General features: G+C 40.2%; 1 protein-coding gene and 1 long non-coding RNA gene across 5 annotated transcripts in view; one reads left to right on the top strand and one right to left on the bottom strand.

The window, feature by feature from the left end:
• LOC142109336 (uncharacterized) overlaps positions 1-20,409 on the top strand; it is a 133,756-nt gene that overhangs the window by 106,310 nt on the left and 7,037 nt on the right. For 2 of the 3 annotated variants that reach the window (XR_012680340.1, XR_012680342.1), the window contains exons 3-4: positions 11,897-12,001; positions 12,743-13,471. This is a non-coding gene — a long non-coding RNA (uncharacterized LOC142109336). Of the gene's footprint in view, positions 1-11,896; positions 12,002-12,742; positions 13,472-20,409 lie in introns of those variants that run through there. The other variant, XR_012680341.1, reaches the window with a different exon arrangement.
• On the bottom strand, positions 1,688-19,684 carry LOC142109334 (phospholipase B1, membrane-associated-like). Of its 2 annotated transcripts, XM_075193485.1 has the most exons (15): positions 19,413-19,684; positions 16,781-16,871; positions 16,190-16,248; positions 16,038-16,105; positions 14,541-14,584; positions 13,722-13,842; positions 13,017-13,068; positions 12,854-12,934; positions 11,592-11,657; positions 8,925-9,016; positions 8,017-8,098; positions 7,246-7,353; positions 5,059-5,154; positions 4,023-4,094; positions 1,688-1,908 (listed from the first exon to the last, which is right to left on the bottom strand). In XM_075193485.1, the coding sequence occupies exons 1-15, from the start codon at positions 19,464-19,466 to the stop codon at positions 1,786-1,788; spliced, it is 1,209 nt and encodes a 402-aa protein (XP_075049586.1). In that variant the 5' UTR covers positions 19,467-19,684; the 3' UTR covers positions 1,688-1,785. The 2 variants fall into 2 exon arrangements, with proteins under 2 accessions (XP_075049586.1, XP_075049587.1); XM_075193486.1 differs by lacking the exon at positions 7,246-7,353.

Raw genomic sequence — 20,409 nt, forward strand, 5'->3', positions numbered from 1 at the left:
CAAGGCAGCCCTCCACCACTCCAAGCAGTGCACATGACTACTAGTCCACTGAGCCAGCCCTCCACCACTCCAAGCAGTGCACATGACTACTAGTCCACTGAGCCAGACCTCCACCACTCCTATCAGAGCACCTATTAGTCCACTGAGCCAGCCCTCCACCACTCCAAGCAGTGCACATGACTACTAGTCCACTGAGCCAGCCCTCCACCACTCCAAGCAGTGCACATGACTACTAGTCCACTGAGCCAGCCCTCCACCACTCCAAGCAGTGCACATGACTACTAGTCCACTGAGCCAGACCTCCACCACTCCTATCAGAGCACCTGACTATTAGTCCACTGAGCCAGCCCTCCACCACTCCAAGCAGTGCACATGACTACTAGTCCACTGAGCCAGACCTCCACCACTCCTATCAGAGCACCTATTAGTCCACTGAGCCAGCCCTCCACCACTCCTAGCAGAGAACCTGACTATTGGTGCACCTAGGGGGAGGTGGACCACAATATTTTGTGGACCCGATCTCCCTAGGGAATCCAGCCCCATGCTGACTGGCCTGCAGCTGGTTTGGCAATATGCCAGTGGGCACCCACACTGCAGGATTCCCTGTTATAGTGCCACCAGCCCCCGCTGGCAAAGTCTAGTGCTGGTAATAGTAAAATCAGAGGGATACCACCCTTTTTGTGTTTTGTTTTTTTGTGCCCGATTTTGCTAGTATCAGCACTATGGTTGGTTAAGCTGTTTGGAGGAAAGGCACAACTTTTTTTTGTTTAGATTTCTTCGTTTTGTTTTTTTCCACATGTGTTCCGTTTTAAATATGGTGATTTATGTCAACATTTCGACTGCCGACTTTGCAACCCTGTCTACATTTTACATGTCATTCTTTTAACTGTTTCGACATTACATTATGAACATGTAGACATTCTGACTGTTGGCCTTTTATACCCAGATCGACTGGGTGGAGGTATCCATAAGATTTAAAAATTGAACGTTTTTTCTATATGTGGGAAAGCTCTATAGCCACTCTACCAATCCCCACCAGCACAGAAATATAAAAGTGCCTCCAACATACCACATGGTATGGACTCCGAATAGTAGCAGATGACCCCCTATATACCTTTAAGCTCTCCCTTTTTCTCACCCTCTGAGACAGCCTCCCACCACTTGGGTGTAATAAAATAATTGTATAAAGAGACGCTTGATTGCTGCTGACAAGATTATTTTATTCAATGCTATTACAGAGACTGTTTTTTTCTCAGAATGCCATCAATCACTAGTTCACATCAACTGATCAATATCCTTTTCATGATCATTTTAGTAATTTGCAGCGTCTTTGATCCTTTCCCTTCTCACATTACTACAAGTACTCATAATAATTAATCACATCAATTGTTTTACATATTGTTTTTGTCTATCCAGTAAAGTGAATTATTATAATATAATTGCTCTATGTTTTGACTGCCTCTGTGCTCCTTTAATACGTTCACTCTCCTCTATTAAACTATTAATATCAACAATGTTCACGTTTTCCTGATTTCTGATTAACTACAATATATATATATATATATATATATATATATATATATATATATATATATATATATATATACACACACACGACTCCCTGGTGGCGGCCGACATTTTGATTTAAGGAGCGGGTGGGACAGTATAATCAGGCAGAGTCCAAAGCTCATGTTGCAGGAAAATGATTTATTGTATCACTGTCAATTCTGAGGAGAGTGAATCTCCCTACACCATCCAACTGCAACAACGTCACATGTATCCTGCTCAGATGGAGACGCAGAGGGTCACAGCGAGGAGGAAGAGGGTGTGTACCAGGCGGGATCCTCTGAGTACACAGGATGCAGCCGACGTGCTCTCTGGTGTCTTGGTGTAAATGTATGGATGATCCTACAAAAAAAGAGGATTTCACAACGTACACACATGTTAAGAATTACAGTAACAGACTTTGGTTATTAGCGATATATAGATATAAGGAAATAATTGAAAGAAAGATTATATATAAAATACATATGCTTAGATGTCAGTAAGGCTTATTTACTAATTTGTATTTAGGTACAAAAATTGCACAGCCACAACAACCAATCAGCTTTTAGCCTTTATTTGTCTCATGCAAGTTAGATAATGAAATCAAATGTCTGTTTGGATGTTGTGGTTCAATGCAATTTTGCTACTGAGCGCAAGTTATTGAGTGATCCCTGGAGGCTGGAGCACTGCGACCAGTCTGGGAGAGTCTGTCAACTTCATAGAGGTGTGTATGTTTGTATCTGTGTGTTTGTATCTGTGTGATTGTGTCTGTGTGTTTGTTTATGTGTGTCTGTATATCTGTGTGTGTGTCTGTATATCTGTGTGTGTGTCTGTATCTCTGTGTATCTGTGTGTGTAGCTGTGTATCTGTATCTCTGTGTGTGTAGGTGTGTGCAGGGCCGCCGAGAGGGGGGGGAGCGGGTACTAATTACCCGGGCCCAGGCATGTCAGGGGGCCCGGCCCGGGCCCTTGCGTTGCTGTTTTTCTTTTTTTGTCAAAACGTTTTGTTTTTTGTCTTTGGTTTTTTTTTTGTGGCCGGGGGGGGGGGGGGGGGGGGAGCAGGCTAGTTTTAAAAAGAAAAAAAAACATACTCACCTGATCGCGGAGCCAGCATCCTATCCTCTCTGCTGCTCTGTGCTCCATTCAGACTGTCTGAATGCTGGGTGTGATGTCATCATGTCATGCCCAGCATTCAGTCAGTCTGGAGCAATGGAGCACAGAGCAGCAGAGAAGACCAAGAAAGGAGAAAAGGTAAGTGAAGGGAGGCACAGAGGGGTTAAAAAACGGGGAGGCAGCATTACATAGGGGTTAAAAAACGAGGGGGGGGCATAGAGGGGTTAAAAAATGGGGGGAGGGGGAGCATGACAGAGGGGTTAAAAAATGAGGGGGCACAGAGGGGTTAAAAACGGGGGGCAGCATGACGGGTTAAAAATTAGGGGGGCACAGAGGGGTTAAAAAACGGGGCAGCATGTCACAGTGGGGTTAAAAAACGGGTCAGCATGGCACAGTGGGGTTAAAAAATGGTTGGCAGCATGGCACAGTGGGGTTAAAAAGGGGGGGGAGGCATGGCACAGTGGGATTGAAAAAGGGGGGGAGCAGCATAGTATAGTGTGATGAAGGGGAGCCAGATGAAGGGGGCAAAAGCAGCATGGAGGGCGCAGTGTGATCATAAGGCATGGCGAAGATGAAGGGGCACATTATTGTAATATTGGAGCTGGAGGAAGGCCTAATTATTAATCGTGGATGGTATTGATTTAACGCCAGGGCTGTTTGGAATTATCTAAATGTAGCTATTTTTTTCCAAATAGGGCCCCCAGGATCCAGTCAAGCCGCAACTAAAGAAACATGCAGCAACAGGTGGTAAAAGTGAGAAGAACAGGTAGGAAAGTGCAGGACAGTATGTGAAATGTTGTGATTCTAGTAGGGACAATGTCAATTTTTGGTGAGTGTTGTGCCCAATCTAAGGTGGAGGCCAAGACTGAACTCTTTGTGTACACACTGCATTTTTTCTATACTACACTTTGGTGCTAGATGTCCTGAGTCAGGAGTGCTTGGACATATGTGACGCTCGGGCGAATTGAGAGCCTAGTGATTTTGATGTGTTAGCCACACCCCAATGGCGCATTTGCCACGCCCCCAAATGCATGACCACACCCCCCCAAAAAATTGCCCATTTTTTTTTTACCATACTCAACTATGAGGGGGGCCCCATGAATTTGTTGTACCGGGGCCCTGAATTTCTCTTGGCAGCCCTGGGTGTGTGTGTGTGTGTGTGTGTGTGTGTGTGTAGGCACTACAAGGACACCATAAGGCTACAGAATGCCGACCAATACACTGGTAGAATCCCTCCCACCAGTTCTGCTAAACTCCTGAAACATTCTGCATATTCTTTACATGCAGCATCATGTATTTAGGGTGAGAGGCCCAGGACAGATTGTACTACAGACTCAGCCTTGTATTCTGTGCTCCGTGTCTTACCTCTGATGGACATAAGAGCTTCACTTCCTCTGAAAACGTTTTTAGCTGATATTTTTCGCCTTCTGGTTGGAGCTACAAAGAGGGAAGCAAAATCAAAAATGACAATTGGAGGGGACGTGCATTGAACTTCATTTACATTACCTGGAAAAAGACAATTAATGCTCCATAATGTCTGCACCACTCATGTGACAATGTGTGATGAATTTCTGATGATGGTGCGACTCTGTGTGAAGAATTTCTGATGATGGTGCGACTGTGTGAAGAATTTCTGATGATGGTGCGACTGTGTGAAGGATTTCTGATGATGGTGCGACTGTGTGAAGGATTTGTGATGATGGTGCGACTGTGTGAAGGATTTCTGATGATGGTGCGAGTCTGTGAAGGATTTGTGATGATGGTGCGACTGTGTGAAGGATTTCTGATGATGGTGCGAGTCTGTGAAGGATTTCTGATGATGGTGCGACTCTGTGTGAAGGATTTCTGATGATGGTGCGAGTCTGTGAAGGATTTCTGATGATGGTGCGACTCTGTGTGAAGGATTTCTGATGATGGTGCGAGTCTGTGAAGGATTTCTGATGATGGTGCGACTCTGTGTGAAGGATTTCTGATGATGGTGCGAGTCTGTGAAGGATTTCTGATGATGGTACAACTGTGTGAAGGATTTCTGATGATGGTGCGACTCTATGTGAAGGATTTGTGATGATGGTGAGAGTCTGTGAAGGATTTCTAATGATGGTGCGAGTCTGTGAAGGATTTCTGATGATGGTGCGACTCTGTGTGAAGGATTTCTGATGATGGTGCGAGTCTGTGAAGGATTTCTGATGATGGTACAACTGTGTGAAGGATTTCTGATGATGATGTGAGTCTATGTGAAGGATTTCTGATGATGGTGCGAGTCTGTGAAGGATTTCTGATGATGATGCGAGTCTGGGTGAAGGATTTATGGGTGATGATGTGAGTCTGTGAGCCCAGAGGACCAGCAGGAACAAAATGTAAGGATTACTAAGGATAAAGTATCATGTAATATACACATTACCATATTGTTCCACAGTCCTGTTGCCATCTGTTCGTGACCTTTGATGGTAAGATGGAAACAGTCCGGAGTAAAAAAGGAATAATCAATGTGTCCATTCTGTACAGGATAAAATCGAAGTGCAGATCAAACAATGCACAGGGGGGTGCAACTCCTCAATAACCTAATTAAAGGGGTTTATATCAACTTGAACTTTGCATTGATTTTAAGTCAAATCTGCTCCAGCTCAATTTTCTTTAAAAATATCATAATTGCTACAACTAAATATCATAATTGCTACAAATAATGTACCCCCGTCAGTTTCTGAACATAAACTAAACACAGGAAGTACAGACCTTGTACACTAGACAAGAGCCGCAAATGACAGCATCATGGATCAGCTCACTGATAGAAAGTCTGCAGCTAATTAATATACAATAGTGACATTTATATTCTTTATGACATAAATAACATTTCCTTATAATGAGCCTTCGCTGAGGTTCTCTCACTTTGAACGGTTAGTATGTAACTTCTATATTCCATACACATTAAGGGAGTTGGACGTAATGATTCGCTTTGAACGTACAAAATTTGTCTACCCAAACTTGCTTTTTTATATCTTTACTTTGAATTGCACGAATAGTAAGATACATGAAACCTAAAATAAACCGCACAGAAGCATCTAGAGCAAAGATATGACACTGATTATCATAAACTTCTTCCTGGAGCAAAGATACAACAGTGATTATCATAAACTTCTCCCTGGAGCAAAGATACAACAGTGATTATCATAAACTTCTTCCTGGAGCAAGCTGTCTGAATGGCCTAGGGAACGAATTGATAATGATGACTGCTTTATAGTTTATTATTGAAATAAGTTAATAATGAGTTGACCACTCTCCCGGAATATCGGGAGACCCCCCGGATGGGCAAGTTATGCTCCCTGATTCCTGCTGTGTGCTACAAGGACATGTCCGTGTGCTACTAAAAGAATGTGTGCCGCTCTCCTACACTAAGGACTCTCCCTCCCCCGGTGAAGACATTCCTCTCTGGGGAGTTTCACATGTACCAATACAGTTCTTTTACTCTGGCAAGCTCTTGACAGAGTAAATCAGTACTATCTGTAGATACATTTTTAGTTTAACAAGTAAGTACTTAAAGGTGTTTAATGGCGTTTTGTTTGGTAACAAATATAAAGTAAATTCTACAGTTTGGTTCTAGAAGAAATTAATGTTTCTTAATGAAGAGTAATGTAAAGAAAAGAGGAATATCAAGAAAAGTCATGTCAGCTCTTTCTCTACCCTCATCAAAATATTGGGAGTCTTCCAGGAAAAGCCAGATCCCCATTGTGCCAACAGAACGGACGATCTGCCTGTATGTGCACGTGATGGCGCAACGTTGTGCAGTGTCCGGGCTAGCACAGGCACGCTAGTCAGTATGTACATATAATATCAGGGAACAGTAAGTCTGCACAAGGCTCATATTACAAGTACGGTTAGTATTGTTCTTTTATACATGTATTTGTTAAGAATTTATTAGTCCAACATTTTTTTGTTAAAGTTTGATTGAAATATTTTAGGGCTTATTTATCAAGTCCTATCAATGTGACAAAACATTTATTGCAACGATAAGTTTTTGTTTTTTTGCTTTGTTTTGCTTAATTCTCAGCGTTACCGCAAGGGAATGAGACATTATTTATCAAGCAGTTCAGCAGTAATTCCACTACTGTGCAGCTTGGTTATTGCCGGCATTGCCGCAACTTTTACACTAAAATAGGAATAATCTTCCAATCAGCCCTATACAGCCCCTGGAGGCGTTCCACCCACACACAAACCCGCGTCTGGGGTATGCTGCGCACAGTACTATAGGTTCCACCTGGTGGAGCTGGACACCCTCACACCTAACATACGCCCACCTGTACTACTCACATCTACCGTAGTCCCACTCACACACCCTCACACCTGCCCTACTCACCCTAGTACACCCTAATTTCCCAATCTCCACTTGGAGCCACACTTGCTCCTCTTGTATCAGCTCTGCCCTTTGCTCACTAGATTGTAAGCTCCAATGTCCTCCCTATCCGTTGTTTTGACCTCTGCATTTAATTTGTCTACGTTGTTTGTCCTGTTTTATGTTTTCCTCATTCTCGATGACTGCAGAACACTGCGGCACCTTACAGATCAATAATAATAACTGGAAGTTGTCACATACCTGGTCGGTGGCTGGCTCGATGTTCTTCAGAAATGGCTGAAGGACCACAGCAAAGTCTGTCTTTCCTTCATACCTCCCAGACCTCTGTATCAGATGTTCCAGCCTTTCCTGCAGGAAGATGAGCCAACGATAACATTCATAATATACTCATAATACACTAGGAAACCTAAAAGTGGAATCTCCATAAGACCAAAATGTGTGAGAGAGATGGGTGGACATTAACAGGAGAACAATGATGGGTTGAACTGCGATATCGGACCTTACAGAATGGCAGTAATATGTACTGGACCTGTGTGCAGTTGTGTATGTAACTGTAGCCAGATGAGATCTGTTGGGTTCAGAACCTCAGAATGGGGGGAACGTAGAAATAAATTCTCCTGAAGGGGAAGATCTGTGAGGATGAGGAGTAGATGTAATGATCTGAAACCATATAAAATAGGGATCGTCATCTGGAATAGTGATAGATGGAATGATCTGCAATTCCAGGAGAAGAAGACATGTCCTCCACCCTCATAAAGCTGAGATGTAACATCTACATGGACCTTGGAGAATTGTCTCAGGTGGGACATCGGATCTGTGAATGTCTCTTGTCCTGTCGCTAATTTCCGGGCAGATATTTAAATGTCTCCCGGTGATTCTCTATTTCCAAATTTTACACAATTAGATGGTATTAAGCACCAACAAAAGAGTTAGAAACATGTGAAATGATCTAATTTTAGGGATGGTGTATGAATAATATGTGGTAAGATGGAATCACGGAGAAAGATTCACCTGGAACTGTTTATTCTGATGGAGGACTTCCAGCAATTCAGAGGAATTCTCTTTTGGTTTCACCACGCAAGAGCAGAAAAACCTGGGGGAAAAAAGTCAGATGTGGAAATCTCGGTCTGTAAATAAAAAATACCAAAAAACATGACTCTACCTTTATAACTGCAGCTTCCTATCTGCGTATATAGGTATAATGTACAACATTGATCCAGCTATTACATTGCACCATGAATTAATATTACCTGATTCAGTTCCTTATCTCTCCCTCTCCATTGTGCTGCTGGAACCATTAGTGCCAGCGGCATTCTGGCCAAATTATAGGGAGACATATTCAGCAGCATCCTAGTAGTGTAAAGATGGCCAATGACACACCTACGTTGGTGAGGGAGGCAGTTTTGGGGTATGAAGAACACTAGGTAGTAAAGACCATTTCTAGTCCCAATCTAGATCTATGACGAAGCTGCACTGTACATGTTCATTGCTGAGTAATAAACTTGTGCTTTAAACAATATTACATAACAGGCTGCATACATGAAGAAATAGTGACTAACCTGAAAGTTTTAGGTCAGGAAATATTATACAATGGGAGACAATGACCCATTGAGAATTAGGACCAAAGAAATGGAGCAAATTTGCACCTTAGTAAAACTCTGTTACACTGCAAGGGGGTAAAGTTAATATGTGCAGCAGATTTAGAGTTGGAAGGTGGCGTGTCCCTACATCACAGTATAGACATAAAGCTGCCCAGTATGTGTGTGCTACATGGAGAAGCAGACGGTGAGTTACCTGCATGCACAATAAAGAAATGTATTTGCCCTCCTTGCATTGCAAAATGGTTTATCCAAATTTGCTTCTTTTTTTTTTTTTTACTTTGCCCCTTACTTTAACCGAGACCCACTGTGTGGCCTCACCTCTGAAGGATACAACCAAAACTCTTGTCGTTGACCTGCCGAAGACGTCCAACATCTAAGAGCTGAACCACATTAATGATGGATCTCGGCAGCTGTGAATAAAACCAGACACCGGAGAGATCTATAATACACGTTTCCGGGGACATCAATATTAAGGGAAGTTCTTAATGACGATATTCCATTTCTGCTCTGTTATAAAGTAGCATATTACTCATCCCCCTCCTACATTTATATCATTTATATAAGTTCTGATGGGATCTCGCACATATCACAAACCTTAGACCAAGCTGCTGTGACGTTATTATAATCTAGGTACATGTAGTATAATATAGATGTAGATGTAGTATAATATACATAGATATATAGATGTAGTATAATATAGATGTGTAATATAGATGTATTATAATATACATAGATATATATAGATGTAATATAATATACATAGAGATATATATATATATATATATATATAGATGTAATATAATATACATAAATATTATAAATGTAGTATAATATACATAGATATATAGATGTAGTATAATATAGATGTGTAATATAGATGTATTATAATATACATAGATATATATAGATGTAATATAATATACATAGATATATATAGATGTAATATAATATACATAAATATTATAAATGTAGTATAATATACATAGATATATAGATGTAGTATAATATAGATGTGTAATATAGATGTATTATAATATACATAGATATATATATAGATGTAGTATAATATAAATGTAGTATAACAAATAGATAGATATAGATGTAGTATAACATTGATGTAGTATAATATACATTGATATAACATTGATGTAGTATAATATACATTGATATAACATTGATGTAGTATAATATAAACAACAAAAAACCTTATGCGCTCACTGACTAAATGTTTCTAAAATAATGAACTGTATATACTGGGTCTAATAGGTATAATTAGATCAAGACTCATTATATGTAACAAAATTTATTGCAATTCCCTAAAATGGCAAATATACAGGTGAAATAGAACCTGTGAATTGAACACATCCTATGATACTGAAAATTACACAATAAATGTTAAAATATTAAAAATACACTGGTGGATATACATGTAATCCTGACATGTATATACTTGTTGAAAGGAACTGGCTCAACAACCGCTGATGGACCAGATGGTAACAATGGTAAAAAATATCACAGTAAAAGCATGAATTGACTGTCATAGATAATCAAAAATAAAAATGAAATGAACGTAAATGAAGCAGTCCCAATGTTATGATCGTTAGAGAGTTCTTTCAGTTATACAGCTGAGAAAAATGACAGTACATATGTCCGACTGAATCCAAATGGAGGTGATACCGATACTTGCGTTTTGCGGGGCAATATTCTGTTGATTGTCCGGTCCTAAAGTATCTCGCTGCGTGATTCAAGGGGCTGTTAGTGTTCAGATGCTAAAGATGTTAACAATAGCGGGTGATCAGTCCCGCTATTGATAGGAGGTAGTAGCAGAGAGCAAGCGTGAAACACGCTTCCGGTTCTGACTCCCGGGTGTGATGTCACATCCGGAAGATTCTATTGGCCAATAGATTGGTGTAGGACTGGGAGAGCCTCGGCCATGTATGTAAATGTAGTATAATATACATAGATATATATAGATGTAATATAGATGTAATATAATATAGATGTGTAATATAGATGTATTATAATATACATAGATATATATAGATGTAGTATAATATAAATGTAGTATAACATAAATAGATATATATAGATGTAGTATAACATTGATGTAGTGTAATATACATTGATATAACATTGATGTAGTATAATATACATAGATATATATAGATGTAGTATAATATAAATTTAATATAACAAATAGATATATATAGATGTAGTATAATATAGGTGCAGTATAATATAGATAGATGTAGTATAATATATACATAGATATAACATAGATAAAGTATAATATAAATGTAGTATAAAATAAATAGATATATATAGATTTAGTATAACACTTATGTAGTATAATATACATAGATATAACATAGATGTAGTATAATATAGATAGATGTAGTATAATATACACAGATATAACATAGATGTAGTATAATATAAATGTAGTATAACAAATAGATATATATATATAGATGTATAACATAGATGTAGTATAATATAGATAGATGTAGTATAATATACATAGATATAACACAGATGTAGTATAATATAAATGTAGTATAACAAATAGATATATATAGATGATGTATACATAGATGTAGTATAATATAGATAGATGTGGTATAATATACATAGATATAGCATAGATGTAGTATAATATAGGTGCAGTATAATATAGAGAGATATAACACAGATGTAGTATAATATAAATGTAGTATAACAAATAGATATATATAGATGATGTATACATAGATGTAGTATAATATACATAGATATAGCATAGATGTAGTATAATATAGGTGCAGTATAATATACATAGATATAACACAGATGTAGTATAATATAAATGTAGTATAACAAATAGATATATATAGATGTATAACATAGATGTAGTATAATATAGATAGATGTGGTATAATATAGATTGATATAACACAGATGTAGTATAATATAAATTTTGTATAACAATTTGGGAAATTAGAGAACCTCTTTCTTCAGCAGATCCAGAGACACCGTCACATTGTGGATAAAACTGTCTGGTGAGAACAGCGTCTGTGAAATAAAACATTGCGCCGTTAGCACATTAAGGATTGATGAGCTCTGACACATTAGTGATTATATCTATAGGTTACGGGTATCCAGTACAGACCACAACCTGCTGTTAATGGAAGAGCGGGAGAGAAGGGTCTATTCACTTTCTGACAACTTTAATGTACTTGTTTTCCTCCTGCCACTTGTATGAGATACACTGCTTTACTGATGCCTGGCTTCATTCTGTGTTTCTCACCAAGGACTTTATATCTACCAGCCGCAGCTGTTATTTCTGTTTCCTTGAATATGTTCATTCATCCTACTACTGTCTCCTCCAGCATCGGAGGACATTATCACGCTGCCTGGTGAGTATATTATTCTTATCTTCTCGCTACATCACACAGTTGAAAAACACAGAGCCAGAAAGTTAAACATCCTACTTAGTAAAAGCAACAGCAGGGTGTAAACAAACCAATAAATTAAGGTCAGCTGTATCTATAGCTGTATCCATAGCAGTACCCATAACTGTACCTATAGCTGTACACATAGCTGTATCTATAGCTGAACCCATAGCTGTATCTATAGCTTTATTTATAGCGGTACCCATAGCTGTACCTATAGCAATACCCATAGCTGTATCTAAAGTTGTACCCATAGCTGTATCTATAGCTGAACCCATAGCTGTATCTATAGCTGTATTTATAGCGGTACCCATAGCTGTACCTATAGCAATACCCATAGCTGTACCTATAGCGGTATCTATAGCTGTACCTATAACGGTATCTATAGCTGTACCCATAGCTGTACCCTTAGCTGTACCTATAGCAGTACCCATAGCTGTACCAATAGCTGTATATATATATATATATATATATATATATATATATATATATATATATATATATAGTGGTACTCATATCTGTACCCATAGCGGTACCTAGAGCTGTACTTATAGAATTGCTCATATCTCCAGATCATGTAGGCACTGGTCTTGAGGGGACAGAAATCCAGGGGTCACAGGCTGGTCCTTTTCCATTTTATACCACATGTGTTATTCACTTATTGGTAGAATAAACATATTTCTTACACTTCTCTGTCATACACAGGAGAGTCTGCAGCTATCTATGATCCCGTCCTGCTCATCACTTACAATCATGAAACATTTTTATTGAATTACGAAGATATCCCTCTAGGAGAAATGTAAAAGTCGCTCTCACCTTATTCTTACAGTAATCACACACGTCATTGGAACCGATGAATATAGTGACCACCTTCCAGTCATCTTCAAAGTTTACCCCCTGAGAAGAGACAGAGACACTTAATGATCCTCGCAGATTCCTACCAAGTTCCTGAGAAGAGACTGATGGAAGTGAGTATTACCGGGAGAGATTTCAGAGTGTCGATCAGGAGCCTGACCTGCGTCGGTAACAAGCTGAAATGGAACCAGACCTGTATTTATTATTCTGTGATATAAGAGATTGTCAGTGTTGTCGCACCCTGTACCCAGCTCATTCTCAGACACTGAACTCTCCGGACCTGAGTCAGAGGTGAACGCAACTTTTGCAACCACACATAATACCTCTGAAGACTTATTTTTCTGCGGCTATATTCAAGATATGTGCGTATAGATATGACCAGTGCCATCATCATCATCTCAGAAACTTGCACCAGGTCTATGAGACACTTCTTAAAGATACAAGTGAGCAAACATTGGACGCATTTCTAAAGGGGTTGATTGGCTGGCGTCTCTGCGCCCTTACTGAACTGAACTTACATGTAAGCGCCCATAATCCACCTATTTAAATGTAAGTATAAAACATTCTCTCAACTTTAAATACGGGTGTAAGTTGTGCGTATACGGAGTGTGACAAATCTTACAAGAGTCCCATTTTTATGTGGCACAAATGAACTTATGTCCAATTCAAAATCAGGCCCTCAAATTTCCGCCACACAAAACATTTTATGTCTGAGGTCACCATCCCCCCACGGATAAATAGATCTATAGATGTACAGCGCTGCAGCATATACTGGTGCTATACAAATAAAGGTTAATAGCAATAAGTGGATTGATGCGATGGATCTTACAAGGTGTTGGCTCCCGTGATGGCGAGATTCAGCCCTGCGTCTTCCAGAGAGGCCGGTCTGTAGCTCACGGTGCTCCTCTTTGCAAAGCCAACGAGGTTAGGATTAAAAATCTTGAAAATATCTAGAGACATGCGGTAAAGAGACCAGTGACTGTTAGGTTATTACAGGATGTGGGGGTACAGCTATAGGAGAGATTACACTGTGCGGTACAGACATGGCAGTAGTGTCACATGACTGTGATTTCTGTACATTATACGTAGTAACCCACCAATATCTACGTGTGTCCTCAAATTATAAAGTTATGATGCTGACATTTTGCTACATCCATTGTGTCCTAACTTCTGCTACTTTCCTGGTCTTCTAGAAGTCATTTGTCTGGTTTAATCTTCCAGTGGTAGGGAGGGTATGGTAAGAGCCCCTGTACAGGTAAGGTTTATTAAATGGGAGAGTTCGCCATTGTGGAACATTCTATAATAATATCTGGTAAGAAATTGAAGTGACTTAAAAAGTTACTTTAGCTGTATCATTCAATCATTCAATAACATTTTACACGGTCATTTTGAAGACGTGTGTTAAAGCATACGTTGATGAGGGAAAATTGTATAGAATAACCCCTACGGCAGACTTCCCAACTGTCCTGATTCACAGACCTGGGAAGGGGAGGAGCTTGCTCAGAAGTGGGTGGAGTTTCACCCAAAGTGGGTATTTATGGATGGGGTTTGGGTGGATTGGAGACAGAGCTTATTCCTGATTTCAGATGTTTAAATATTCGGAGGAATGTTACTGTGTGATGTAACGAGAAGATAAGAATATACTCACTGGGCAGCGTGATAACATCTGACAGGTTACCGTACCCCCCGATGCTGGTGGAGAAAGTAGAGTCAGTCAGTATAATGATGAGTGATGTGACATATCCCATGTGTGGTATAATACACATATAATAATGATGAGTGATGTCACATATCCCATGTGTGGTATAATACACATATAATAATGATGAGTGATGTCACATATCCCATGTGTGGTATAATACACATATAATAATGATGAGTGATGTCACATATCCCATGTGTGGTATAATACATATCTAATAATGATGAGTGATGTGACATATCCCATGTGTGGTATAATACACATATAATAATGATGAGTGATGTCACATATCCCATGTGTGGTATAATACATATATAATAATGATGAGTGATGTCACATTTCCCATGTGTGGTATAATACATATCTAATAATGATGAGTGATGTGACATATCCCATGTGTGGTATAATACATATCTAATAATGATGAGTGATGTGATATATCCCATGTGTGGTATAATACATATCTAATAATGATGAGTGATGTGATATATCCCATGTGTGGTATAATACATATCTAATAATGATGAGTGATGTGACATATCCCATGTGTGGTATAATACACATATAATAATGATGAGTGATGTGATATATCCCATGTGTGGTATAATACACATATAATAATGATGAGTGATGTGACATATCCCATGCGCGGTATAATACACATATAATATTGATGAGTGATGTGACATATCCCATGTGTGGTATAATACATATATAATAATGATGAGTGATGTGACATATCCCATGTGTGGTATAATACACATATAATATTGATGAGTGATGTGACATATCCCATGTGTGGTATAATACATATATAATAATGATGAGTGATGTGACATATCCCATGTGTGGTATAATACACATATAATAATGATGAGTGATGTGACATATCCCATGTGTGGTATAATACACATATAATAATGATGAGTGATGTGACATATCCCATGCGTGGTATAATACATATATAATAATGATGAGTGATGTGACATATCTCATGCGTGGTATAATACACATATAATAATGATGAGTGATGTGACATATCCCATGTGTGGTATAATACACATATAATAATGATGAGTGATGTGACATATCTCATGCGTGGTATAATACACATATAATAATGATGAGTGATGTGACATATCCCATGTGTGGTATAATACACATATAATAATGATGAGTGATGTGACATATCCCATGCGTGGTATAATACATATATAATAATGATGAGTGATGTGACATATCTCATGCGTGGTATAATACACATATAATAATGATGAGTGATGTGACATATCTCATGCGTGGTATAATACACATATAATAATGATGAGTGATGTGACATATCTCATGCGTGGTATAATACACATATAATAATGATGAGTGATGTGACATATCTCATGCGTGGTATAATACACATATAATAATGATCTTCCTCCTCACACATACCTCCAGGAGAACTGACGGTACTCTGTGGGTAGCTCCAATATGTTTGTAGCATTTGCGCCAATTGCTGCCTAAAATAATAGGAACGCTAGTCAGAACATCCCAACACACAACAGTAACCCCAAAAGCACACGTTATACCACATGTTCTCACACCGTTACAGAGTCTCCCAGACCGGCTACGACTCTCACATCCGCTGGTCTCACTCGGTCCGCTTTCAGGAAGACAAGTCAGAGATAGTGGATTTAGTCATCATCATCACCATTTATTTATATAGCGCCACTGATTCCGCAGCGCTGTACAGAAAACACATTCACATCATTCTCTGCCCGATTGGAGGTTACAGTCTAAATTCCCTAACATAACACCTAACACACACAGACAACAGAGAGAGATTAGGGGCAATGTAATAGCAGCCAATTAACCTACTAGTATGTTTTTGGAATGTGGGAGGAAACCCACGCAAACACGGGGAGAATATACAAACTCCACACAGATAAGGCCATGGTCGGGAATTGAACTCATGACCCCAGCGCTGTGAGACAGAAGTGCTAACCACTTAGCCACCGTGATGCCCCTAGTCAGTCACTGATTTAGTCAGTGACTAATCTGATACGTCGCTCTTGTTGTGTAACAATAGATAAATCGTGTTACAAAGGCGACAGTTACTAAATAGACACAGAAGCTGTGAGCATTGGATAAATCACAGGATAGTGAATGGAACGATATTACCATCAGACACCGACCTGTTGAGGGGGTTTCAGCAGAAGGTGACATATTCGGACACACCAGGTCTCTGCTCGGACTGCTCCGTCCTCTGGACTTCTCCGGAAATTGCTGTAAAAGATATAACATTAAAATGTATCATACAGGTTTAGGGCCCAGATTTAAAATACATATTAGTCTATAATTCGGGCTTCTGACGCACCCAAATAATAGTAGAATAGACTCCTGCAGTTCAGGGTGGATGTTATGGATTTGAATGTGTGAATAATGGGGAGATCCCCACCTGATAGGTATAAGTGCAGGTACAGATATTCTGCGGGTCTGCTTGAAAATGTCAAATCTTTTCTATTTCGATCAAATTTCACTTCAAAGGCCCCAAACATGTCCCGGTACTATGGTCTATAGACTCCAATTCAAACTTGCAATTGTAAATTTAAGAGTCACATTCGTTGTTCGCATTACTGTACAAGTTCACCTGTAAGGTGTCTGGGATACTACCAATGGGGTCATGTGATGGTTATATTGAGGCTTCTGATTTAGAGAGGAAACATTCGCAGGAAGGGCAGGTTTATGACGTGTAGGAAGGCTGTTGTCTTAAGAAGACATACACCGATCAGCCACAACATTAAAACCACTGACGTGAAGTGAATAACATTGATTATCTGGTTACAATGGCACCTGTCAGGGGTGGGATATATTATGCAGCAAGTGAACAGTCAGTTCTTGAGGTTGATGTGTTGGAAGCAGGAAAAATGGGCAACGTAAGGATCTGAGCGACTTTGACAAGGGCCAAATTGTGATGGTTAGATGACTTGGTCAGAGTATCTCCAAAACGGCCGATCCTGTGGGGTGTTCCCGGTATGTAGTGGTTAGTACCAAAAGTGGTCCAAGGAAAGACAGCCGGCGACAGGGTCATGGGCACCTAAAGCTAACTGATGCGCGTAAGGAGTGAAGGCGCCCGTCTTACCCCACAGAAGAGCTACTGTAGCACAAATAATAGAAAGGTGTCAGAACAGACAGAGCATCGCAGCTTGCTGCATATGGAGCTGTGTAGCCGCAGACCGGTCAGAGTGCCCATGATGACCCCTGTCCACCGTAGAAAGCGCCTACAATGGGAATGTGAGCACCAGAACTGAACCATGGAGCAATGGAAGAAGGTGGCCTGGTCTGATCAATCACGTTTTCTTTTATGTCATGTGGACGGCCTGATGTTTGTGTCTCGTATACCTGGTGAAGAGATGGCACCAGGATACACTATGGGAAAAGGGCAAGTCACGGAGCAGTGCGATGCTCTGGGCAATGTTCTGCTGGGAAACCCTGGGTCCTGACATTCATGTGGATGTTACATTGACATGTACCACCTACCTAAACATTGTTACAGACCAAGTACACCCCTTCATGGCAGCGGTATTACCTGATGGCAGTGGTCTCTTTCAGCAGGATAATGTGTCCTGCCACACTGCAAAACGTGTTCATGAATGGTTTGACGAACATTACAAAGAGCTCAAGATGTTGACTTGGTGTTACGAGCCGCGACGGTACTCACACCACAAGCGGCTCGCTTCTAGTGTCCTCTGGCGTCCCGGTCGTCGAGGTCATCATTTCCGGAGTCTGCTCGGCCGTTGCCAAGGCAAGCTGTTGTAGCGCCGCGTCCCGGCAACAGGGGACAGCCGGGCGCAAGCCATGAATAGCCTGTAGGCTAATTAGGGTAAATTATTAATCAAGCGGGCTGCAGATGATTTCAGAGCTAGGCTCTGATTGGCTGTTAGTTGTATTTAAGGCAGTGAGGTCTGAAGCCTCACTGCCGGTTATAGCGTGTCTATCCTAGTCTGCTGACCTGCTCCTGTCTTCCTTGCTCTGTCCTGTGGATACTCTGTTTGACATCCCGTGTATGGATTATTTGGACTCTGCCTGTTTTGCTTGTGACCCTGACACTTCTTGCCTGTACCTTGGACTTTGCTACCGTGCCTGTGACCCCGACCCCTGGTGTGTTTATCGATTACCCTGCTTGCCTTGACCTTGGCTATCATTTTGACTACCCGCTGCTTTCTACCAGTCTCCTGGCCCGCTGCTGTGGTCCTGCATTACCCACCCACACTACACTTGGAGCTAAGTCCTGAGGGCATCCGAGTACCGGAGAGCGCATCAAGCTCTAAGGGAAAGGCGGCTGCTATAGGCAAAGATCTCCTCATCTAGTTATGTGGGTTGGTGATCAGACCAGAAGCCTAACACTTGGGCTCCAAATTCCCCAAATCTCAATCTGATCGAGCATCTGTGGGATGAGCTGGAACAAGTCTGAGCCATGGAGGCCCCACCTGGCAACTTACAGAACTTAAAGGATCTGCTGCGAACGTCTTGGTGCCAGATACCACAGGACACCTCAGAGGTCTTATGGAGTCCAGGCCTCGACGGGTCAGAGCTGTTTTGGTGGCACAAGAGGGAGCTACACAATATTAGGCAGGTGGTTTTAATGTTGTGGCTGATTGGTGTATATTTTAATAGACAAGTCAGGGCAGCACTAATTCTAATGAACAATGCAGAATTATATTTATTTTACTTTTTGTATACAGAACAAACTGGTTATAAAGGTATCATATAAGTTCTCATCAACACAAACATGTTCACAGTGTTTTATAAGAGTCCTTACATTACCTGCAGCCCATGCACGGAGATCTGTTCTTTTACTCCATCCATGTAACTTCCCATCCAGTCCAAACCTACACAGGACAGTGCAAAAATCAAACAACTGAATGAGACCAAATACTGCAAAATATTCCACTAACGGAGAACAGTCCGGTCACCACTCAACCCAGTTACACAGCTACATTGTGTGATCAACATGTTTTACTATCTAGAAAAGGTGTAAATGATCTGTAGTGGGGATATGTCTTATCTAGAGGTCAGTGCTGTAATACTCTGCAGATCTCTAGGAGGTCAGTGCTGTAATACTCTGCAGGATATATCACTATGTATCTGTCAGGGGGTAGATGGAACAGAGCAATGTTCTGCAGGTCTCTAGAGAGGTCAGTAATGTAATAATCTGCAGAATATATCACTATGTATCTGTCAGGGGGTAGATGGAACAGAGCAATGTCCTGCAGATCTCTAGTGAGGTCAGTAATGTAATAATCTGCAGAATATATCACTATGTATCTGTCAGCGGGTAGATGGAACAGAGCAATGTTCTGCAGATCTCTAGAGAGGTCAGTAATTTAATAATCTGCAGAATACATCACTATGTATCTGTCAGGGGGTAGATGGAACAGAGCAATGTTCTGCAGATCTCTAGAGAGGTCAGTAATGTAATAATCTGCAGAATACATCACTATGTATCTGTCAGGGGGTAGATGGAACAGAGCAATGTTCTGCAGATATCTAGTCCATAAATAAATAATCCACTATTATTAGTAAAACAAAGATCACATTCTGTAAGAGTAACTATGAGATAACGGATATATAAATAAATGTTAATAATTATTCTTTATACATTAATATAGTTTGAAGCACTTGTCCCATTATTATTTCTCCTCTGAACACTCACCGCACACACAGGGCAGGTACACGGCGCAGACAGCCAAGGTCATCGTTACTGAGACCATCTTCTTGTTCGTCTTCACAAATACGTCATATGTGGAGCCTCAAAACCTCA

This window comes from Mixophyes fleayi, chromosome 12, assembly GCF_038048845.1.
Source record: "Mixophyes fleayi isolate aMixFle1 chromosome 12, aMixFle1.hap1, whole genome shotgun sequence".
Classification (NCBI taxonomy): Eukaryota; Metazoa; Chordata; class Amphibia; order Anura; family Limnodynastidae; genus Mixophyes; species Mixophyes fleayi.

What these genes read in the sequence shown, in the direction of transcription:
- LOC142109334 (XM_075193485.1), bottom strand. Translation starts at nt 19,466, where the DNA reads ATGGGAAGTTACATGGATGGAGTAAAAGAACAGATCTCCGTGCATGGG. An exon ending in TCTCCGTGCATGGGCTGCAG is followed by an intron (nt 16,872 to 19,412) that starts GTAATGTAAGGA and finishes TATCTTTTACAG; the next exon opens with CAATTTCCGGAGAAGTCCAG. An exon ending in TACCGTCAGTTCTCCTGGAG is followed by an intron (nt 14,585 to 16,037) that starts GTATGTGTGAGG and finishes TTTCTCCACCAG; the next exon opens with CATCGGGGGGTACGGTAACC.